At 42.8% G+C, this 25,100-nt stretch overlaps 1 protein-coding gene across 1 annotated transcript; it reads left to right on the plus strand.

Annotated features, from left to right (window-relative positions):
* The first annotated feature begins 14 nt into the window (after nucleotides 1-14).
* LOC311229299 (centrosome-associated protein CEP250-like) lies at nucleotides 15-24,753 on the plus strand. Its single transcript, XM_084315374.1, has 5 exons — nucleotides 15-298; nucleotides 4,820-4,996; nucleotides 16,910-16,975; nucleotides 19,293-19,373; nucleotides 21,862-24,753. Exons 1-5 carry the CDS (start codon nucleotides 26-28, stop codon nucleotides 22,087-22,089), a joined length of 825 nt encoding a protein of 274 aa, XP_084171500.1. The 5' UTR covers nucleotides 15-25; the 3' UTR covers nucleotides 22,090-24,753.
* The last annotated feature ends 347 nt before the right edge of the window (nucleotides 24,754-25,100 follow it).

Here is a 25,100-nt window from a genome sequence, read left to right on the forward strand (position 1 = left end):
AGAGGTGGAGAAGCTCCAACAGAAGATGGAGGGATTGAGGAGAGGAGAAGAGGAGAGGGAGCTTCAGAGAGAACGAGGGATTGAAATAGTCAACAAGAGGATGATTGAGAAAGAGAGGGAGCTTGAGGAGGTGAATAAGAGGGCGAGGGAGGGGGAGCGAAAGAGAGAGGAGGCGCTCGCCGTCGCCCTCCGAGAGAAGGAGAGGGAAATGGAGAGATGGATAGAGAGGCTAGAGGGACAGATGCCCAGAGAGAGGGATGAAGAGAAGAGAAGAGGAGGCAATGAGGTCTTGGCAAAGGTAAGTCCTGAGGTTCCTCTTTACTTCCCTCCTTCTTTTCTGTCTTGCATCTTGTATTTGCATCTTACCTACAATAAGAGGGGAGAAGAAGAAGTGCTAAAGTAATTTCTAGAACAATTGCCCATATTATTAACCTGTCGATTAACCAAGGCAAATTTCCGTCTGAACTAAAAAAAAAACGCCAGGGTTGTCCCCCTTTTTAAGAAGAATTGTAAGACAGACGTTGGGAACTATTAATAGGCCGGTTTCTATTTTGACAGTTACGTCTAATGTAGTTGAGCGTCTAGTTTATGAGCAGGTTGAGGAGTATCTAGTAGACAACAAGTTGCTGTATGAACACCAGTTGGGGTCAGAGCAGCCCACTCCACAGAGACCTGTCTCGTTCATCTCATTGACTACATCAAGCAACATTTTGAGGATGGCAATTATGTTGGAATTATCTTGCTCGACCTACAGAAAGCTTTTGATACTGTGAACTAGGGATGCACCGATATGAAAATTTGCCACCGATACCGATTGTTCAACTAACACAATTGACCGATATTTGTGGCAAAAAAAAAAATACTATTATAATTTTTTTATATATAATTTTTTTATTTGATTTATTAAACTACTGTATATTTGTATGTCTCTAAATGTTTTGATGAATTGAAAATGGAGGACCCTTGTGTAAAAAAGTCGAAAGTCTTTTTCTGGTCTTCATCCTCCAGTGTACTGAGCTCTACTGTATTGTACCCATTCTGCAATCTGTTAATAAAGTTTTCAATCAATCAGACAAATGTATAGAAAAGCTTTTATTATAACCATATAACAAAAAATGATATTATTGTTTATGAAAATGTTTTAGCCCTATGCTTGACTATTATTTTAGGCATGGTAACAAATAAAATAATAATAATAAAATTAATAAATAAAATATTAAATAAATAAATAGGCTACACGTCTCTCTTTTTGTGTTACAAATTGTGCTCACCGATATGAACATAGGCCTCTTTACTTACTTAAAAAAAGGAAACATCAAGAAATGTTTATGGTATTAATTCCACCATGCCATGTGTGTTTTTATTTTATAATGCTCATGAGTCATGATTATTGCTGAAGTCTGAGTCATACAATACTCACTGACTTTCATAACCTAACAGACTAACTTGTCTTGCTCAAGACTTGTTTATGAGTTTTAATAAGAGAGCACTATCTCTCTCAACCAAAGCAATGCAGGTAGACGACAACAGAACAATTTTGATTGACAGTCGATTCTGCCAATTACGTCACACCGCTTGCACCCGCCTCTGCTGTTCTTACCACCAATCGGCAAGCGCTTATTCGTTTTTTACTTCCGGGAAGTCCGCCATTGATCTGAACCACAACAAACCTACCGGCGCTAATAACTTTAGCTCCCCGCCGGCCACGAGTACCAGCGCTCTGCAGGATGACCAAACGAGGCATAATGATTTTACTGCAACGAATGTTATAATAAAAGCTTTTCTATACATTTGTCTGATTGAAAACTTTATTAACAGATTGCAGAATGGGTACAATTCAGTACGGGCTCTCTGAGCAAAGGAAGGAAGTGAGAGATATGAATGAGTAATGCTTGCTATGTTCGGGTAAATATGCTGATGTTATTGAACATGTAACTATATAACGTTAATGCCACAAAACGAATGCCGTTGTTAATCATAAGTAGTAACTTTGATGCAGTAGCTTGTGTGTGCAGGTTGCTTGACAGAAACTTTTTTCAAAGTTTGAACGTGTGGACCAGATTGACTCGACACAAATTGACGGATATTTATCGGCCACTGCCATCGGCACATCTGAGCTTATCGGCCGACAGACCGATGGCAGTCAACAAGGCACTTATCGGCCGATACCGATACCCGACCGATATATCGGTGCACCCCTACCGTGAACCATGCTATATTGGCGTCAAAGCTTGAGTGCATGGGTTTTAGTCAGACTGCTGTCAGTTGGTTCACTTCTTACCTCACAGGGAGAACTCAAGTCTGTGAGGTGGAAGGCGTCGGATCAGAACATCTGGACATTGTATGTGGGGTGCCTCAAGGATACATTTTAGGTCCTCTTTTATTTCTGATATGTCAATGACATGCCAGCATCTGTGAAATGTAAACTACTATTGTATGCAGATGATTCAGCACTTCTGGTGCCAGGTAGGGATGTCAGGGAGTTTGAGAGAGCTCTGACTTCTGAGCTAGAAAGTGCCAGAGAGTGGCTCATAGATGATAAGCTGTCCATTCACCTAGGCAAGACTGAGTCGATCCTTTTTGGCACAACAAGGAGATTAGGCAAAGTCAATCGCATGGAAGTCTCCTGTAACGGAGCAGTAGTCACGGGAAAAACTAGTGTCAAGTACCTAGGACTTACACTAGAGCAGTCTCTCTCATGTGAGAATAGTGCTGCCAACATTTTATCCAAGTGTGCAGGCAAACTTGAACTTGCTGTTAAAAAGCTGTTAGTGTCCTCCTTGCTTCAATGTCATTTTGACTATGCGAGCGCAGCATGGTTCAGTGGTCTGTCGACTAAATTAAAAAATAAACTTCAGGTGATGCAAAACAACACTATTCGGTACATACTAGGTGTGCCTCCCAGAACACGTATAGGAAGTGCTGAATTCATAAAGGTGGGACTGCTACCAGTGCACCTCAGCAGGGATGTGATTTCTCCGTTTTTAATTGGATTTCCGTTTTTTCTGACCTAAAATCGTGTTACAAAAATATTCATATATTAAAATATATATATAGTAAAAAAAAAATTTGTTTAATTTGTTTTATAATATTGAGCTTTATGTATGTTTTGATTATTTTTCCACCTGGTCTAAGCGAAACGCGAAAGCAACATTTATCAGACCTGCTATTCTTGCATAACAGATTTTCATTGGCTATCGATAATGTTAGCAGTTTTGTTGAGTGGCGCGAGATGCTGTAAAGACGTCAACACACTAGGAAACACACTAACACTGATTGCTTTTGTAAAACTGACCAACCAGGGAAGGTTACTTGCAAGCAGTGCAGCAGTCTGCCACTCAACACTACTCAAGGGAGAGCAAGCATTGTCCAGTTAATGTGAAGCTCTGTAGAAACATCAAACTCACAAGCATGAGGTACAGAAACCAACCTAGACATAACCAAGAAGCTGAGATGGAGAAATGTTACCACCTTCATTCTCAAAATCTACCTGAGAGCAGAAGAAAAGCAAAAGAGTCCATTAGTCCAACTCCAGCCCTTCGCAGTAGGCAAGACTTCCAGAGGAGGCGGTACAGGTGTTGCACAATCTGGTTGCAAAGAAGAAAAGATAAGGTCCTAACGTTAGTGTTTGAGCCAGGATGACTTGGGAGGGGTCAAGATGACCCCCTTTAAATTGTTTAGGGAGACACTGAGATATTTGATTAATTTTCTTTGTCCCTTTCCTCTCCCATCTTCCTCTTCCCTGTGAACAGTTCAATCTATACGATCGTTTAGAAGATTTTCAGGTTTTTTTCTTAAGGCACAATCACATCCCTGCTCAGGGTTGAACAGGTGAAATTGAACCACATGTTCAACATAGTAAATGGTACAGCCCCAAGCTATCTGAAGTATATCAATATGGTCCATACGCAGCATGGACACGATACCAGGGCCAGTGTTCGCTCTTGTACGGTGCTGCGGGTCAAGTCAAAAATGGCTCAGAGCTCATTTTTCTACACCGGTATCTCAATGTGGAACAGCTTTCCACTTAGGATAAAACTGTCAGGTTCTAGAGGAATATTTAAAGGTCAGGTTCGCTCATATCTCTGGGGTAAAGTGGCCGAATAGCTGTCAGGTCATACTTGTATTGTTGTTTTAATGATGGTATAATGAAATGCGCTATTTTATGGTATTTGGTCAGGGTGATATTGACTTGTTTTTAGATATGTAGAATATGGATTTGGTGTATTGGACTTTTGCTTTATGTGTTGTTTTATATGTTATAACTTATTTGTATATGTCCTTTGGTCAGAACATCGGGGACCATGCTGGAAATAAGTGTTGTCACTTTTGCATGTCATCCCTTGGATTTGTTGTGTCTTTGGATCCATAAATAAAATCAATCAATCGTCTCCTCTTTACTCCTGGAGAAGGAGGAGAGCATGGAGGAGCATGAAAAGGGGGTCAAATAAATACATGGTGGATTTAAACAGATACTGGACTCAATAGTAAAATACTGGTACCACTTCCTGCCTGCAAAAAGTGGGCACATCTTCCTATAGAGATCTCCTGATCCTGATATGGGGCAGATCTCAAGCAAAGTTGTTTATATTTTCTTCTCTCAAAAACAATCGCAAAAAAATATGTTTTAGAAATGACCATCTTCTCCTCCTCCTTCTCTCCCCATCATCATCATCTTCTCCTCCTCTTCTCTCATTGTTCCTTCTTTTATCTCCTCTCCTCTCATCCTCTTCTCCCTTCTCATCCTCTGTCTCTTCTCTCATCTACTCTCCTCTTCTTCTCTCTTCCTCTACTCTCCTTCCCCTCCTCTCCTCCTCAGGAATCAGCAGACAGCAGAGAGCAGGCTGGCATAAAGGAGCGTCTAGCGGATTGGCAGAGTGTTGTGGCTGAACTGGAGGTGGAGCAGAAACACCTGGAGAGGAAAAACACTCACCTGGAGCAGCGCTGCGACAAGCTGAAGACTGACAGGACCAGACTCAAAGAGCTGCTCAGACAGGTACACACACACAGTCTAGGGCTGTAGTCAACCAAAGAAAACCTTGGTCGACCAAAACCGAAAATAATTTACGATTGGTCGATTGGTCATGGTTTAGGTTGTAAAAAATACAAATACAAAAAAAATATATATATTCTTTCTGGATTAAGAAAACGGCCACAGTGCACTGGATTTACTCTACTTGGTGTCCTAAATGAATTATATGAACTATAATTAAATATAAAAAGCTATTTGCACTGTATTGGATAAATTAACAATTATTTTATACAGAAATCGTCATGATTCCTGACAGACTCTTACCTTGCACCGCTGCCCACATGGACATGCAGAGCCAGGACCTGGAGACTCATCTTTATTTTTACGCCACAACGTTGTTGTGTGATTTTAAGTTGACTTAATTTTTACATAAAATCCCTTGCCATTTGAACTGTCTCAGCCTCCGTTCCTCTGCACCTGAGTCTACTTCAAGCCAGGTCGTTACAGAAATGATGACAGACAGCCAACCAGCATTCACCCGTCCTGCACAAGTGCGCATCATTTAATGATTTCCAAAAAGGCTTGATCAATTAAATAGGCTTTATCCCATCCCAGCACAACAACTATTACAAATATACAAAGATACAAGGACATTATTATTATTATTATTATTATTATTATTATTATTATTATTATTATTATTATTATTATTATTATTATTATTATTATTATTAAATAGAATAATATTCTATAGGCTTGCCATGGTAGTCAGTGATACTGGTGTCATTCTGTGTTCAGGCATCCACTGAGTAAATTAATTGCCTACTGCCCCCTTAACTAATCAAATCAAATGTATTTGTAAGGCCCGACAACACACGTCAATGTCCCCATGGGCCGGACACGTCTTCTTTAAACAAGTCAAGAAGAAACATCACAATAAATCAAGAACAAAACTAAAACTTTCAAATGAATGCAACACTCCCAGACATACCCCATGCGAAGGTAAGCAAAAACTCACTAAAACCTAGCAATAGGAAAAAATGCACCATAGGCAATGTGGAGGAGATAAACCTTCTTGGATGTCGGTGATAGTAGTGTTGCAATAAAACAGGCGAAACAGTTGGTAAGCATGCACTCATATGTGTAATGAAACACAGATAAGTCCATGCAATAGCAACTGAACATTTTGAAAGATTAAATAGAGCTGATGGCGGATCTATTTGAGGCATGGGGGTGGCGCAGAGAGGGTCGCATCCTCCCGGGTCATCATCACGGGACGTCCAACACTCCGGTCATCACTACGAGACAGCCACTCACAGGGAGACGGGACAGGTGTTAGAGAGTTCCCATGTTTGTAGTGGGCAGAGATGGAGCAATAGATACATGTAGTGAGCATATGCATACATGGTGACAGTAGAATAAAAGTATATAAGAAAATTGTGAAATTGAGTAATGGATAGAACTACTGCAAGCGTAGTTCATGTATACAGGATGAGATACAAGACAATATCTCAGGGCCGTATGCCCCGGGGGGGCAGGAGAACCCACTCAGAATTTGTCAGGGCAGAGCATGTAAGGTTCAGCGCCAAAGGCCAGACAGAAGGTTGTATCAAGCTGTTCCATAGGACCGGTTGTTAAGACAGAGACAGAGGTTAAAAAGGTTCTCCCATGTCTGCAGAAAAGCAAATAGACATCCTAACTAGGGATGGGTACCGAATTCGGTTCTTTTGAGGTACCGAACCGAAACACGTCGGTACTACCGAGTATCGATTCAAGTGAGATACCGGGATTTTTTTTTTTTTTTTTTATTACTTTTTTTTTATTTATTTTTTTACTTTTTTATTTTCATGTCAACGTTCACACGCACAATATATGCTTACCTAGGATTTGACTTGATTCAACAACAAAGCAGTTGGAGAAATGGCAAGCCGAAAACGGTCGAAATTGTAGTTATTTGAAGTTAGGATTTTTTTTGAAGTAAATAATTTTTTTTAGACTAAAGTACCGAAAAAAGGTACCGTTGGGTACCGGTATTGATTCACAGGTACCGGTACCGTATCGGTTCAAATGTGAAAGGTACCCATCCCTAATCCTAACTAGACAGATTAATCTAAAGGCCTCTACATGCTACAGCAACTGCAACGCAACTGCAACACATCAGCAAGACTTCAACGCAACATGTTGCAGAGGGTGTTGTAGAGTGTGTTGTGAGGATGTTGCGTACCTCTCCCCAAAATCGAATCTGAACAACTTTGCGTTGATGTTGCTTAGCAGTGATTGGTTGGTTAGCGAATGGGGGCGGGGCTGTCATAGAATAATATTGGTCCCGCAGGGAGGAATACCATCCTCGAGTTAACGTAATTTATACAAATGGAAGTATTGATTTCGCCGTAACGAATCATTAAAAATATATACCGTTAACTGGAATATGTTAGTTTCTTACACATATGTTGGATTATGTAATTGGTTTGTCATGACAAACTAATACAAAATCGGGAATTAACCGGTGGTTATCCTATAGCCCTAGTTATGTACATTTCAACAAAGTGGTGCCGCAGGGGACTTCCATAGCATACGCATTCAAATCATCTTACCTTGACGATTAAAAGCCTCCACAATTTAGCAAACAGTGTTCCCATGGCTGGTGTTGATATTTTACGATGCCAGCTTGTGATAATTTGTTGTAGCCAGCCAGCTAGCGTTGATGCTATTCAATGCTATCATACCCAACTAACGTTAATGCCATTCAGAATTTATTAACATAGCTACAACAACACACAGTAACGTTAATATAATTACATGCATCATTGTTTACAATGAACGGTGGGGCTAATCGAAAGGACTGGACACGGACAAGTTAAACAGCAATCAATTAATTTAATATAACAGGTAGTTTGAGCTGCATTTTCGTGCCTACAACCACAGCCACAGGGATATATCCGGCTTTGACGAGCTCTCTCTCCTGCCAATTAAATTCAGCAGCTCTTCCTTGACCTCGAGTGCCTGTAGCTGCCTGCATTTGCACAAAGGCGTCCATCCCTGCTGCTAGCTAACTTAAAAACTAACCTAAAGTTAGTTGTTCACCAACGATCTACAGACACCAACAAACACAGAAGTTACACAAGCAGAATACATCACAAATACTTCCGGTCGGGGGATTTCAAAATAAAAGAGCGACGTCTAAAAGCACCGGAAATACGTTTATTTTGTACATTATCTAACGTTAACACGAACCTAAACTAACTTTAGATTAGTTTAGGTTCGTGTTAACGTTAGATAATGTACAAAATAAACGTATTTACGGTGCTTTTAGACGTCGCTCTTTTATTTTGAAACCCCCCGACCGGAAGTAAAAATGATGCTTCTTTTTCTGCTTGTTATCAATGGGTTGGTTGAGAAGGGAAGTTTCATCTATCTAGGGAACCTAGCTACATCCGGGGTACAATGTTGCATAGGCTGCGCATCGATGTTGCAGAAGCATAAAGGCAGAGTGTCTGCAACACTGTTGCGTTGTCGATGTTGTGTTGCAGTTGCTTCGCAGTTGCTGTAGCATGTAGAGGCCTTAAGGCAGTGGTTCTCAACCTGTGGTACGCGTACCACCGGTCGTACTTAGGCCCCCTGCTGGTGGTACTTGAAAAAAATAATAATAATAACAATAATTTGTCCGCAGTCAGGCCACTGAACATAGAAGCAGGTCAGGCCAGTGTTTCTAGTTGCGGCGGCGCAATAGTAGATAACCTAAGTGGGGAATGACCAGGAGATCACTGTGACAGAGAGTTATGCAGTCTAAACAGTCATAAATCTTTTATTCAACTTCAGCCCTGATCATAATTCTTTTTTTGTAATGTCAGATAACAAATGAAATACTCCCACTTTTCTGAAAAGAGTTGTTGTTAAATCTGACATTACAAAAAACAAAAGATCCACCAAAATCAGTGTTGTTGCTAATCATTGGCACATGCTATGTAATAATCCCCCCCAGAAAAATAGACTTTGCATTTGATATATTGAAAATATTTCACTTTTTGTGTGTTTTTTTTAACAATAATTTGTGATGCCATCACACAAACTGGCATTTAAAGGGTTACAATTCGAAAATGTATCGAATATGTGGTGGTTATGATCATGAGCTGAAGTTTAATAAAAGATTTATGAAAGAAAAAGTGGAAAAAAAATTCCAATCTGACATTACAAAAAAACAAAAAATCCATTGACATCAGTGTTGTTGCTAATCATTGCCAATCCTTTTTGCATTTGATATATTGAAGATATTTACCTTTTAGTGTTTTTTTTTTTTTTTTACAATAATTTGTGATGCCCATCACAAACACTGGCATTTAAAGGGTAAACATTCCTGCACCAGAATGCAGGAAAATAAGTCTTTGTAAAAAACAAAAAGTGTGTGTGTGTGTGTGTGTGTGTGTGTGTGTGTGTGTGTGTGTGTGTGTGTGTGTGTGTGTGTGTGTGTGTGTGTGTGTGTGTGTGTGTGTGTGTGTGTGTGTGTGTGTGTGTGTGTGTGTGTGTGTGTGTGTGTGTGTGTGTGTGTGTGTGTGTGTGTGTGTGTGTGTGTGTGTGAATTAAGTACATTTGCTGAAATACAGTTCCTAATTTTTCTCACTAGCGAAGTATGACCAAAGTAAGGAGCCTCAGCAGAGTTACTCGCCACCAACCTGGGTGACACCTCAGGTCGTGCAGCAGCCCATGCATTAGCACACGCCTCAGTCTGTGCACCAGTCAGCACATCAACCTCTGTATGACACAAATTGATCTCTAAACAATGTTTGTATGTCTCCGCAATGGTATGATTCTGGCCTGGTAGGTTAAGCCACCATTCGACGCAGTTTCTATATATCCCACCTTGTCTGTGTAAAATCTTGTACACGTTCTTTCTGAACGGACGTGAGATGCATATAACATTGTTTAGAAACCTTTTTGCGAACTTTAGAAGGTGTTTTTTGTCAATTTCCATCCGTAACGTTACTCTGTGGATGTCATTTGTTGTCACCGGATGGCCGTATCCTCGCAACAAAGAGAGCTGCTATTGGTCGAGCGCAAGATACGTGACCAAACTTGCACCAATTACGTCAAATAAAACTCTGTGGTGACCAAGTATCTGTTTGCGAGGAAAGATCTAGTCTCGACTTTAAAATTATGATTGCGCAAAACGGGCAGGATTGTAAATGGAGAACTTTTTATTCCTAAATCTACACCAATAGATCTTGTGAAAATTGTGTAGTCCGCCAAGGTGGGAACGAGAATCGTTTTTCTAGCCACTTCTCAGCCTTCACCGTAAGGCCTATTCAGTGCCTTCAGTATTTTCTTAGGCAGTTAGCCTCGCTGGTATGCGCGCCATTAGCGTTAGCCATGCTTCTAGGCCTCTTTGCTTTTGGAAAGAATGATAAAAAATAATTATTATAATGTTTTTTTTGTGTGCATTCGACTAATCGGGGTCAGCCCTAGTGTAAAGAAAAGATATTGAGCATAGATTTGTAAAATGTGCAACCCTAGTTTCACCTAGTGGTATGAGACGTATTCTTTGTATGGCTGCGAGTACCGCACCGTGAAGCCCGTACCGTAAATTCGCGGGACGAATACGCATACCGTTACACCAGTGGCGGCTGCTGACCAAATTTTTTGGTGAAGTACAAATTATTATATTATAATATAATATTTGGTATTATATATTATATTAAATTATATTTTTAAAACATCCCCCACTGTGTGTGTCAGTGGACACAGATGAAAACATATTAACATTAGGTGACGGCGCACCTGACCAAGTTTCAAGTTTCTTTAATAGTTGTCATACAGAAGTACAGAATACTTTTATACAAAATGCTTCTTACTGTTACGCTCCAGAGACTGTGCAAGACAAGATAAGTATGAAATAAAATAACATAGTATAGTTTGTAAATTAGAAGTAAAAAATAAATGAGGTCACAGTGTTCAGTATAGACATATGTACAATGTTCGATGCAGAATAGACGTAACTGAGTTACCATATAATATACAATACTATGCAGTGTACTAATATACAATACTATATAGTGCAAGGCAGAAATGGGATGAGGTGCAATTTAGGTACAATTTACAGTAGGTGTACGAGTTGTAGTGCAAATCCTTTATCAATAAATATAAAGTGTGTTTGTGTGATCTAAAGTGTGGAGAGTGGGTGCTGCAGTGTGTTTGTTTAAGTGAGTGTGTGCGTGTGGGTGTGTGTGCTGTGTGCATTTGATGGTTGTTGCATAGTGTTTATTGTTCGTTTAGCAGCCTGATGGCCTGGGGATAGAAGCTTCTTCTGAGTCTTTCTGTGCTCGCCTTAAGACTCCGGTATCGCTTGCCTGACCGCAGCAGTTCAAAGAGGCAGTTGTTCGGGTGGCTCGAGTCCTTAATAATTCTCTTAGCCTTCCCCCTGCACCGCTTGTTGTAAATGTTCTGGAGGGTGGGAAGCCCCCCTCCAATTGTGCGTTCGGCTGAACGTGTCACTCTTTGTAGTCTGCTACGGTCTTGTGCAGTGCTATTCCCAAACCAGGAGGTGATGTTGCCAGTCAGGATGCTCTCTATTGTACATGAGTAGAAGTTCCTAAGGATCTTCTGACTGACTTGGAACTTCCTTAGGCGCCTGAGGAAGTAGAGGCGTTGTCGTGCCTTCTTCACAACACTGTCAATGTGTGTGGTCCATGTCAAGTCCTCGGATATGTGGGCTCCGAGGTACTTGAAACTGTCCACTCTCTCAACCGGTGCCATGTCGATGCTGAGGGGGCTGTAGTCCTTGACCCCCGACCTCCTGAAGTCCACAATCATCTCTTTTGTTTTGCTGACGTTCAGGGAGAGGCAGTTCTCCTGACACCACTGTGACAGATTTTCTACCTCTTCCAGGTAGGCCCTCTCGTCGTTGGCAGAGATCAGGCCCACCACTACTGTGTCATCAGCAAATTTGATGATTGTGTTGTTGTTCCACTGTGCCACGCAGTCATGTGTGTACAGGGAGTAGAGGAGGGGGCTCAGAACACAGCCCTGGGGGACCAGACACAGATGCAAAAAATTACATATTCGTTGATGGCACACCTGACCAGACAGATGCAAACAATTACATATTCGGTGATGGCGCACCTGACCAGACAGATGATATTAGGTGACGCGTGACGGGACACCTAACCAAACACAGATCAAAACATATTAGGTGACAGGCTAGCGCACCTGACCAGATGAAAACATATTAGGTGACAGCGCACCTGACCAGATGAAAACATATTAGGTGAAGGTGACAAAGAAAAGGAAAGATGAAATTACTTACCTGGGTTCCATCCTAGAGGCAAATCTTTCCCGTGACAAAATGGCATCCAATGTAATAAAACGAAGTCAACCAACGAACTAGATTTTTGTACCGGATCTCCTCTCTGGTAAACAAGAATACCTTGAAGACTCTAACAGGAGCACTCATTCAAGGGTACTACAACTATGCTTGCACCTCATGGTACCAAAGCACCTCAAAGGCACTAAAAACAAAATTACAAACATCACAAAACAAACTGGTCAGACTACTGCTTGACCTTACTCCTAAAACCCACCTCACCCCTGCCCATTTGACAACCTAGGATGGCTTAGAGTAGACGACAGAGTACAGCAACTTGAAATGGGCCTGGTCTACAAGATACACTACACCACTAAGATACCCATTTGCATGTCAAAATATTTCCCAAAGGTCAGTGAATACCACGACCACAACACCAGAGGGAGTTCCACAAATCATGTTCAACCCAGATTTGGCTCAAACATACTGTAGCTGCTGCTGCTATCAAACATACTGTAGCTGCTGCTGCTATCAAACACATACTGTAGCTGCTGCTGCTATCAAACATACTGTAGCTGCTGCTGCTGCTATCAAACACATACTGTAGCTGCTGCTGCTATCAAACATACTGTAGCTGCTGCTGTCAAACATACTGTAGCTGCTGCTGCTATCAAACATACTGTAGCTGCTGCTGCTATCAAGCATACTGTAGCTCCTGCTGCTATCAAACATACTGTTGCTGCTGCTGCTATCAAACACATACTGTAGCTGCTATCAAACATACTGTAGCTGCTGCTGCTATCAAACACATACTGTAGCTGCTGCTGCTGCTGTCAAACATACTGTACAAAATAGATACAAGAGTTTTATGTGTCACGGCATACAGGTATACAGTGAAATGCTTGCCCGCAACGATGTGCATAATACAATAGTAATAATATATAATAAGAATCCAACCAATAGAGCGACATTGTGCAATAAACAAGTAAACAAAGTAGGGCATATCTATATCTGTACATGAGTTATTTACAGAGCATGGTAGGACATGCTAGGTCCTGTGGTAGTGCAGTACACTGTAGCTGCTGTGGTCATGAAATGTTTCGAGAGGCTGGTCAAGGACCACATTTGTGCCTCCCTCCCCAGTGATATGGACCCTATGCAATTTGCATACAGGACAAACAGGTCCACTGACGACGCGGTCTCCCAGGTACTGCACAGCACCCTCTCTCACATTGACCGTCAGAAGGGGGGCTATGTGAGACTGTTGTTCATTGACTACAGCTCAGCGTTCAACACCATAGTCCCCACCAGACTGGTGGACAAGCTGATCGAGCTGGGTCTGAGCTCCGCCCTGAGCGCCTGGGTACTGGACTTTCTGAGTGAAAGACCCCAGGCGGTCAGGGTGGGGGGTCAGACCTCCAACACCATCACCCTGAGCATCGGGTCCCCCCAGGGCTGTGTTCTGAGCCCCCTGCTGTACTCACTCTACACACACGATTGTGTGGCCAAGTTCAGCTCCAACTCCATAGTGAAGTTCGCAGACGACACGGTGGTGGTGGGGCTGATCTCGGACAACGACGAGAAGGCCTACCGGGAGGAGGTTGAGGTACTGGAACGCTGGTGCCAGGACAACAGCCTGCTCCTGAACATTGGTAAAACCAAGGAGCTGATCGTGGATTATAGGAGAGGACAGCAGGAGACACACACCACTGATGATTAACGGGGCTACCGTGGACAGGGTGAGCAGCTTTAAGTACCTGGGGGTCCACATCTCAGAGGATCTGACATGGTCAACACACATAGACACAGTAGTAAAGAAGGCGAAACAGCGCCTCTACCACCTGAGACAGTTAAGGAAGTTCAGAGTATCGGGGAAGATACTCCAGTCCTTCTACTCAGGAGCTGTAGAGAGCATCCTGACCGGAAACATCACTGCCTGGTATGGAAACAGCACGGCACAGGACAAGAAGGCCCTACAGAGAGTGGTGCGCTCAGCCGAGCGCACCACGGGTATTGCACTACCTCCCCTGCAGGTTCTATACAACAAGAGGTGCAAATCCAGAGCCTGCAGAATAATGAAAGACCCCCACCACCCCAATAACAGCCTGTTTCAGCTGCTGAGGTCAGGCAGACGCCTGCGAACCCCAGCTACTAGGACAGAGAGGCTTAGGCTCAGCTTCTTCCCCCAGGCCATCAGAGTCTTGAACAATGAACATTGAGTACCACAGAACACTGAACTATCCACACATAAGCACACATGAGCACACACACGACACGCACGCTGTGCACGCTCACACACTAGCAGCCACTTAACACTTTAACATGAGCGGGCACACACTCATGCCGCACACACGCACACTTATGGCCAAAAGGAAAGGCCACTTTAAATTAGTATAACAGGAACAGTGTATTGCACTACCAAAGCTACCTAGCATGTCCTATATGCTCTGTAAATAACTATGTACAGATACCGAGATGTCACACCATGTTACCTGTTACCTGTTTATTGCACAATGTTGTTCTTTTTATTGGATTCTATTATATGTTGTACCACTGTATTGCACATCGTTGCGGGCAAGACCACCCGCATTTCATTGTATACTTGTATGCCGTGACAATTAAAACTCTTGACTTGACTTGACTTGACTTGAATTGCTATCAAACATACTGTAGCTGCTTCTGCTATCAAACATATTGTAGCTGCTGCTGCTATCAAACATACTGTAGCTGCTGTTGCTATCAAACACATACTGTAGCTGCTGCTGCTATCAAACATATTGTAGCTGCTGCTGCTATCAAACACATACTGTAGCTGCTGCTGCTGGCAAACACATACTGTAGCTGCTGCTGCTATCAAACATACTGTAGCTGCTACTTATTCCTTCAATAAAATCATACAAAAAAGTAGAATTTTTTTTTTAATAAAAAAGAAAATCATCATAACTTAGAAATGAGATTGCATAGGTCTATGAATCGAGATCGCGATTTTTTTTAATTAATTGTGTACAGTAAGTTAGCTTGGTGATCATCATTGTGATCATAAACTAAGCTAAAGGTAGCTAACAAAAATGGCTATCTTGTTAGCATCCAAGCTTTTACAAACACTGTACTTACTTTTTCATCCTCAACTTTTTTTCTGATCCAGATGCATAAGTCCTCCATGTTGCTGATTTATACGTCGGTCCTAATAATGTTGGTGCAAAGTTTCATCTAGCCTACAGTGCTACTGCCTACACGGTAATGTTACTGACTCTCAAAGCAGGAAATAGGAAATGGTGTTCTCTGATTGGATCTCAAGGTTGTCAACACAATGTAACACGGCGTGAACGCCAATCAATCAAGTGAGCTAAACCTCACTAACCGCCTTTTTTAAACTCAAATACCCTATTTTGATTGGATTATTAGATTCTTAAGCCCTGCCCAGTGCACCTCATTTGCAGTAACTGATTGACAGCTGATAGCCTGACCAGCATCAATGTGTTATGGGATCAGGGTCAGAGAGCTGTCACTTGGACATTTTTGAAGAAAAGACAAATTCACTGGCATTGTTTTTCTTTCTAATAAAAGAAAATATTAAAAAAAAAAAAATTTAAATAAAAAAATATGTAATAATAATAAAAAAAAAATCGTCTGTATACTAGTGAAGCACTGCCTCACTAGTAGTCATGCAATAACCTCCACTGCGTTACACCTCTACTAGCTACTAAACACTGTTACCCATCAAGCATTTAACGTTAGCTAGCTAAATAGGGCAGGGGAGAAACAAACTTTGTTTAAGCCTACCGTTTTTAATGTGATATGTCATGTTGGACATCGAGCTGTGGTATGCAAACTGCTGCTGGCACAATTTACATTCTACCCTTTTCCCTGCATCCTTTTTAATAAAATACTGCCACGCCGGTGACTTCTTTGACATGTTTGTGGGTCAAGAATGCGGTGAGCAGCAGTCCCGTGCGAACGTTACTTTTGGGCAAGTTCAATGTGGAAAAAACGTTGTTTTTTTAATTATTATTATTGGTCGACCAACAAGATTTTGGTCGGACAAAGAGCATCTTGACCAACAGTCGACCAGCGGACTACAGCCCTAACACACACACACACACTCTCACTCACTCACCTGGAACAGCGCTACACCAAGTTGAACACTGAAAGGACTAGACTCTCCCAGGTGGAGGAAAGAGGCAGACTGTTTTTCTTCAGAATGTTGATCTATCTTCTCTCCCAGGTGGATATGGAAAGAGGGCAGACTGTTCTTCATAATGTTGATCTATCTTCTCTCCCAGGTGGAAATGGAAAGAGGGCAGACTGTTCTTCTTCATAATGTTGATCTATCTTCTCTCCCAGGTGGATATGGAAAGAGGGCAGACTGTTCTTCATAATGTTGATCTATCTTCTAACACAGGTGGAAATGGAAAGAGGGCAGACTGTTCTTCTTCATAATGTTGATCTATCTTCTCTCCCAGGTGGAAATGGAAAGAGGGCAGACTGTTCTTCTTCATAATGTTGATATATATCTTATCTCGCAGGTGGAGATGGAAAGAGGCAGACTGTTCTTCACAATGTTGATCTATCTTCTCTCCCAGGTGGAGATGTAAAGAGGCATACTGTTCTTTTTCATAATGTTGATCTATCTTCTCTCCCAGGTGGAGATTGAAAGAGGCAGACTGTACCACCAGGTTTCTCTGTCTGAGAGCAGCTCCAGATCACTGGTCAGTAGCTACTGTTTCTAATACACCACTACGGTATGTACCATATTAGTCTAGATGGAAACATAGGTCCACCTGCATAGGGTGGATTTTTTTTTCACCACCTGTTTTTTCTTAATCCTTGAAGTGTCTATTTTAAGATTCTGCCAGGTAACAGGTTGAAATAATGTCCCATGGGGTTTATTTTTAACCCTTTATTACACCTATCCTGAACCAAAACCTGAAAAAGAAAACGGCATAACTTTTGAAGTTAACAACATATTAAAACATTTCCCCAAACAATATTGACCCAAGGAATTTCTTGATTCTATTTCAGGACAAGAAAATGCAAAAAAAGCTGGAAATGTTTAGATCACATCTCTATTTTCCCACTTTACTAAAATGTAATCCATTGGGCGAGATCAATTTGAGGTTAATATTGGAAATACAATGTTAATAAGGATTTTCTCCATGCTGTTATGCCCTAAATATAGTAGATTTTGTGTAAACAAGGCCAAAAGTGGAAGACAAATGTGAAAAGACTAATTCGTCCACATAGACAAAAATGAACACATTTTCCTATACAATTTGAAATCCAGGGAAATATGTTTTGTTAAGGTTCAAACAAAGTACTATTACAGTACATCTTCTCTGTTGGCACAACATTCAAACCTAAACTATTAATCATCATCATGATCATCATCGCCAAAGAGATCGTCAAAGTCCATCTCTCTCATCTCCATCTCTTCCTCCTCCTCATCACACTCGTACTCTCCATCCTCCTCATCCACGTTACGTTTTGCATAATCTGCCTCCTTATTAAGAACTTCTTGTTCTTCTGACTCCGCTTTCTGGGCCAGTACCTCAACAAGAGAAGAAGGGAGGATGGGTCCAACCGTCCAGACAGGCTCTAACACCCCCATATTTCACTGAAAATGTATTCATTTTTGTCTATCTAGGACAAATTAGTCTTTTCACATTCGTCTTCCACTTTTGGCCTTGTTTACACAAAATCTACAATATTTAGGGCATAACAGCATGGAGACTATCTTTATTAACATTGAGGTTAATATTGGAAATACAAATTGATCTCGTCCGATGGACTACATATTAGTAAAGTGGGAAAATAGAGATGTGATCTAAACATTTCCAGATTTTTTCCATTTTCTTGTCCTGAAATAGAATCAAGATGTGTTTGAATCTTAAAAATAACAATTTTACTTAATTCCTTTGGTCAATATTGTTTGGTGAAATGTTTTAATTTGTCTCTATATGTTGTTAACTTCAAAAGTTATGCTGTTTTCTTTTTTTTCTTTTTCAGTTTTTGGTTCAGGATAGGTTTAATAAAGGGTTAAAAATAAACTCCATGGGGTGCGGCTGGGTGGCGCAGCGGTCTAAGCGCTCGTCACCAACGCGTGAGACACCAGTATCGAATCCGACTGTCAGCGTTGCCTCCAGCTTGGGCCGGCCGTCATACTGACTCAATTGGCAGAGTCAGCGGGAGGGGAGTCGATGGGTGGTAATCTGGTTGTTGTAAACAGCGACTCCTACTGGTCGGTCAGGGCGCCTGCACAGCAAGGACAGGAGATGTCGAGGGTAGTGTGAGCCTCCCACATGTTACACCTCGCCAATGAGAGTCTGCGCTGGCAGGTGAAAAGAAGTGGCTGGCTGACTCCGCATGTATCGGAGGGGACATGCGATAGATTCTTCAAGTTCAACCCTCCCTACGACCAACCAGTGCGAGCAACGATCAAGACAGGGGAGGGGGGAATTGGGATGGGGGGAAAAAACTGAAAAATAAGAAGGAAAAAGTGGATCAAAAATAAAAGAACCCATGGGACATTATTTCAACCGGTTACCTGGCAGAATCTTAAAATAGATACTTCAAGGATTAAGAAAAAACAGATGATGAAAAAAAATCCACCCTATGCAGGTGGACCTATGTTTCCATCTAGACTATATTGTATGTAATGGGACTCTGAAAACAATTGATTTAGACCAATGTCTTGAACATGGTGGGGGGGGGCGGGCTGCAAAGTTAGTTTCTTACTGACTAGTGATTATGTCGATCAGTAGAGTCCTTCATCAGCACAATCCATGCTGTTCCTCCAGATAGTTTGTAGGTAGCTTGTCCAAAGGTTTGTAGGTAGCTATGTGGAACTAGTATGAGGAACAGCATGGATTGTGTTGAGAAAGGACTGCCCTCAATGGGCTAGGATAAAGACAATAAGGAATAAGGCTAGGGTTCCAAAAATCTGAACACCCTTTAAATGGTGACTAATCCTGGCTTGGATCAGTGGGGATGATGTTGGTGAATGAATGTTGTGTTTGTTTGATCCAGGAGTCTGGCGGTCTGGACAGACCAGAGACCGATGATGAACTACTCAGACTGAGACTCAGAGTCAGAGAGATGGAGGAACAGGTTGGTTATAACGATGGATGAAGGGAGGCATGGATAGAGTGATGGATGGAGAGATGGATTACACAGAAAGGGAGTTATGAAGGCAAACAGAGAAACTGTGGAAGTTAGCAGATCAACGCAATTACACAGACAGACAGACAGACAGACAGACAGACAGATGGATGGATGGATGGATAAAGTTGATAGAGGGATGAAGTGAGATTGATGGATGGATGAACGAACCGATTAATTTAAGAGAGGGAAAGATGGAGTAAGAGAAACAATAGAGAGGGAACAAGCAGATGATTCAATTAAAAACAAAGAAAGATGTGATGAGATATTTCCTCTTTTCTCCTCCCTTCTCTTCTCTCCCTTCTACCCTCCTCTTTCCTCCACCCTTCTCTTCTCTCCCCCCTACCCTCATCTCCTCCACCCTTCTCTTCTCTCCCCCCTACCCTCATCTCTTCTCCTCCCTTCTCTTCTCTCCCCCCTACCCTCCTCTCTCCACCCTTCTCTTATCTCCCTCCTACCCTCCTCTCTTCTTCCTTCTCTTCTCTCCCCCTACCCTCCTCTCTCCTCCACCCTTCTCTCCCCTCTACCCTCCTCTCTCCCCCCCTTCTCTTCTCTCCCCCCTACCCTCCTCTCTCCTCCCCCCTTCTCTTCTCTCCCCCCTACCCTCTTCTCACCTCCACCCTTCTCTTCTCTCTCCCTCCTCTATTCTCCTCCCTTCTCTTCTCTCCCCCCTACCCTTGTCTCTTCTCCTCCACCCTTCTCTTCTCTCCCCCTACCCTCTTCTCTCCTCTACCCTTCTCTTCTTTCCCCCTACCCTCCTCTCTCATCCACCCTTCTCTTCTCTCCCCCCTACCCTCCTCTATTCTCCCTTCTCTTCTCTCCCCCCTACCCTCTTCTCACCTCCACCCTTCTCTTCTCTCTCCCTACCCTCCTCTCTTCTCCTCCCTTCTCTTCTCTCCCCCTACCCTCCTCTTCTCCCTTCTCTTCTCCCCCCTACCCTCGTCTCTTCTCCTCCACCCTTCTCTTCTCTCCCCCTACCCTCCTCTCTCCTCCACCCTTCTCTTCTCTCCCCCCTACCCTTCTCTCGTCTCCTCCCTTCTCTTCTCTCCCCCTACCCTCCTCTCTTCTCCCTTCTCTTCTCTCCCCCCTACCCTCGTCTCTTCTCTCCTCCACCCTTCTCTCCCCTCCCCCCTACCCTCATCTCTCCTCCCCCCTTCTCTTCTCTCCCCCTACCCTTGTCTCCTCTCTCCTTCCTTCTCTTCTCTCCCCCCTACCCTCCTCTCTCCTCCACCCTTCTCTTCTCTCCCCCCTACCCTCCTCTCTCCTCCTCCCTTCTCTTCTCTCCCCCCTACCCTCCTCTCTCCTCCACCCTTCTCTCCCCTCCCCCCTACCCTCCTCTCTCCTCCCCCCTTCTCTTCTCTCCCCCCTACCCTCTTCTCACCTCCACCCTTCTCTTCTCTCCCCCTACCCTCTTCTCTCCTCTACCCTTCTCTTCTTCCCCCCCTACCCTCCTCTCTCATCCACCCTTCTCTTCTCTCCCCCCTACCCTCCTCTATTCTCCCTTCTCTTCTCTCCCCCCTACCCTCCTCTCTCCTCCACCCTTCTCTTCTCTCCCCCCTACCCTCCTCTCCTCCACCCTTCTCTTCTCTCCCCCCTACCCTCCTCTCCTCCACCCTTCTCTTCTCTCCCCCCTACCCTCCTCTCTCCTCCCCCCTTCTTTTCTCTCCCCCCTACCCTCCTCTCCTCCACCCTTCTCTTCTCTCCCCCCTACCCTCTTCTCACCTCCACCCTTCTCTTCTCTCTCCCTACCCTCCTCTCTTCTCCTCCCTTCTCTTCTCTCCCCCTACCCTCCTCTTCTCCCTTCTCTTCTCTCCCCCCTACCCTCGTCTCTTCTCCTCCACCCTTCTCTTCTCTCCCCCTACCCTCTTCTCTCCTCTACCCTTCTCTTCTTTCCCCCTACCCTCCTCTCTCCTCCACCCTTCTCTTCTCTCCCCCCTACCCTTCTCTCGTCTCCTCCCTTCTCTTCTCTCCCCCCTACCCTCCTCTCTTCTCCCTTCTCTTCTCTCCCCCCTACCCTCGTCTCTTCTCTCCTCCACCCTTCTCTCCCCTCCCCCCTACCCTCATCTCTCCTCCACCCTTCTCTTCTCTCCCCCTACCCTTGTCTCCTCTCTCCTTCCTTCTCTTCTCTCCCCCCTACCCTCCTCTCTCCTCCACCCTTCTCTTCTCTCCCCCCTACCCTCCTCTCTCCTCCTCCCTTCTCTTCTCCCCCCCTACCCTCCTCTCTCCTCCACCCTTCTCTCCCCTCCCCCCTACCCTCCTCTCTCCTCCACCCTTCTCCCCCCTACCCTCCTCTCTCCTCCACCCTTCTCCCCCCCTACCCTCCTATTTTCTTCCCCCTACCCTCCTCTTCTCTCCCCCCTACCCTCGTCTCCTCTCTCCTCCACCCTTCTTTTCTCCCCCTACCCCCCCCCACCCTACCCTCGTCTCCTCTCCTCAGGTCCACCACCTGCGTCTCACTCTAGCTGTCGAGCAACAGGAGAAGGAGGAGTTTATCCAGCTTTCCTCCAAAAACAGCCAATCGCTGCTCTCCCTCCGCCATGACCTCACCCAATCGCTGGCCTTGGTCTCCCAGAAGCCGGTCCCCTCTGTCCTGGAGTCGGAGACCCAGCGGTTGGACAGGAGTCTGAGGGAGGAGGAGTTTAGAATGTCCCTCAGCCAATCATGATGCAGTTGGAGCCTCTGCCATAACTTTTGCCCAAAACCGTTACATTCCTCCAAGACAATTAGTCTGGCAGGAATTCATTTTGATGGGAGTCTTTAGTAGTCGATCACTCTTACTAAAAAATCCGAAAACCTGTCAAGAGTTCAAATGTTGCCTTTCATTGCACTGTTGTGTCGCTATAATCCTGTTTGTTTCCAAAGCCATAACCAACTGTAATCACTTTCTATATTTTGAACCATGCAGCATTCCAAGGCATATTGACATCTGGGGTTATGTAATAATAGTAACATTACTTTCATGGCTGCTGGCAGAGTAGAGATCATGATATTTTACAGTAATTTGAGGGGCACAATAGATACATTATCCAGTATGAATGGCCTGCTGAAATGACACACAATTTGCCTCATTTATCAAGACAAATAAACAGAGCCTTTTAAATATACACCATCAAACTGATGTCCATTTAAAATGAGATGATACTGTGTCTCTGGGAACAGTTAGCAGGCATGTAAAGTAATTGATCAACTTTCAATCGAGATATTGATACACGAGAACCCACGTGTAACACTTTACAGGAGTCAGAACATTGCCCAGTGTGACAAACCCTGGAACACTAGCTCAGATCTTATTGTTTATAATGATAATAAGTTGGCAGCCTAATTACACTGATGCTTAACACTTTGAGTGCCAACGACGCGACGAGTTATTTAATCGTTATTGCTTTTATTAGCCATAACCATTCATTTTCCATCAATCCAGCCTCACGTTATCATTGGGATAATAATCGATTTTTCAGCCCGCTTCTCTAGCGTGCATAAGTACACATGTACTATCGATAATTTAGCGTTTTTTTTTTTAAACTATTCATAAATCAGCCGGAAAATGACAACGTGTTGTGTGTATTCCACTAAAGAGCTATTATCACGGAATCTTTTTTTTTTTTTTTTTCTAGACATTTCCAAAAATGTCAGTTTTTCAAAACGGTATAAAACGGAAATGTACTGATGAAAAAACAATCCGTTTCATACATGTTGACTGCAAGCAAGTCATTGATAAGCGACGGGCGTATTAGACACATAGCCATAATATAGAAATAGCTCTGTGAAAATCATGAAATATTGGAAGATCAGTCCAAAAAGTGCGCCCCCTGCTGGCACTCAATGTGTTAAGTGTGTTTTTAAGTTCCAATCCTCAATAGGACTGTCTGTCCTTGATCTTTTTCACAGTCGAAACTTGAAAAGTCCTGAGAATTGTCAACGGTTAAGGTCCCTCGTGTCTGTCTGGTGAGAAGAGCCTCCTCGGTCTCAACCAGACTCCTCTAGGTCCTCTAGCTGTTGAGGGATTCCTACACAGACGAGGCTGAAGTTTCACCGGCCAGTTCAGGGAAGGAGGAGCCGAGTTGCAGGGTTATGGAAAAGTACCGATCGCTCTCAGTGTCGATGTTGTAATTGTGTTGCTTCATGTTTATAACAGCTGACAATCGCTACTCCACCGTTACAATAACATTTATCTGATTTCATTTTAATAGTCTAGTTTTTCTTAAAACAAGTGCAATTATCTGCCACTGGGAAGAGATTAGTTGAGTTATTTTAATGGGAATGTAATATTTGGTTTATCATCTTAAGAAATACACTACAAATAAGAGCGAAAAATATCATAAATGGCCACCGAACACTTAACTTTCTCATTAACCATATTGACACGCCCATTTTGCTCATAAGCCATACCTGGAGGGGAAAGGAATCTCAACCTGAGCGTGACATAAGAGCAAAATCGCCGCCATCATGTGAATAATTTAAGATCAATGGACATCCAACGTAGAGAAAAGGTGAGCGTGTGAACGTGAGACAGGTGGCGTTTTTTTTTACAGGGGTTCAAGAGTTGAACTTGTTACCAGAGTTGAGAGAAAGCACTGCTTTTTCACCTCTGTTTTTAATTAAAATTCTTTTTGTACTTGTTTCAAGAAAATTATTTGACTTGATTGAATACAAGGTTAAATCTTTTTTTAATTTATTTATCTTAGTTACATCCAAACTCCTGTTCCCGTGTTTGCACTCGGTCCCGTAGACTTAGCTGCATGGGTGAATGCAAACACGGGAACAAGAGTGGATGTAACTACGATTTTTATAATATATAATAATACGATTTAACCTTGTATTCAGTCGAGTCAAATTTTTACACCTCATAGTATATATTTTCACCTCATCATTGTATATATTTACACCGCATAGTATAAGTAAATGTTTTTGTTCAGCGTGACTTTGTATTTTAAAACCGGTAGCATGAAGAACTCAGGGTGTTTTGACGCAAGCTCCGGTCTATTTCAGATGTTAACGTGCTCTTAATACACAGTCTGTGTGGGGAGTGAAAAGAAAACGTTTGTGTATATGTATAAAGTTGAACAAAATAAAGTAGTTTTTTACCTCTATGTACATATTTATTATTATTTTTTTGAATTTCTTATGTGATATATATTTTATATTCTTTGAAGTTTTAACAGTGGTTGGTCATCACAGGGTGGAAACATCTTTTATTTAGGCTCAGACTGCTGCGTGTCATTTATTAATCATCATTTATTTTGTTTATAGCATTGTCTACCAATATGGCGCAATGCCACAGCTCGTTGGCCATGGTAGTCGCCTGTTATTTGATTACGATCCACATGTTTACCAACCAAGATTTATGTGATGGAATACTAGTATATACAGTATGCAGTCTAGTCTAATTGGGAACCTGCACCCAATTTAACAATTCATGTTGAATATTAGTGAGCACAAATAACTCCCTAATCCTAAAACTAGACTGCTATAAACTCAAACATTTGTTTGTATGACATCCTTACCTCATCCTTGCATTTTAAAAAGCTTGCATTGTCATAATCTGCCCTTTGGACTCAGGAACGCTCTGAACAATTCCGAACATTACCCTCTGGCACCACCTTGTGGTTTATCTGGGAATGAACTGTCTACTGTGGCCTCAGTCCTTGTGTTGTTATGTTTACAATGTTTAATCCC

The sequence above is a fragment of the Notolepis coatsorum genome (genome assembly GCF_963971535.1).
Source record: "Notolepis coatsorum genome assembly, chromosome: 5".
Taxonomy (NCBI): domain Eukaryota; kingdom Metazoa; phylum Chordata; class Actinopteri; order Aulopiformes; family Paralepididae; genus Notolepis; species Notolepis coatsorum.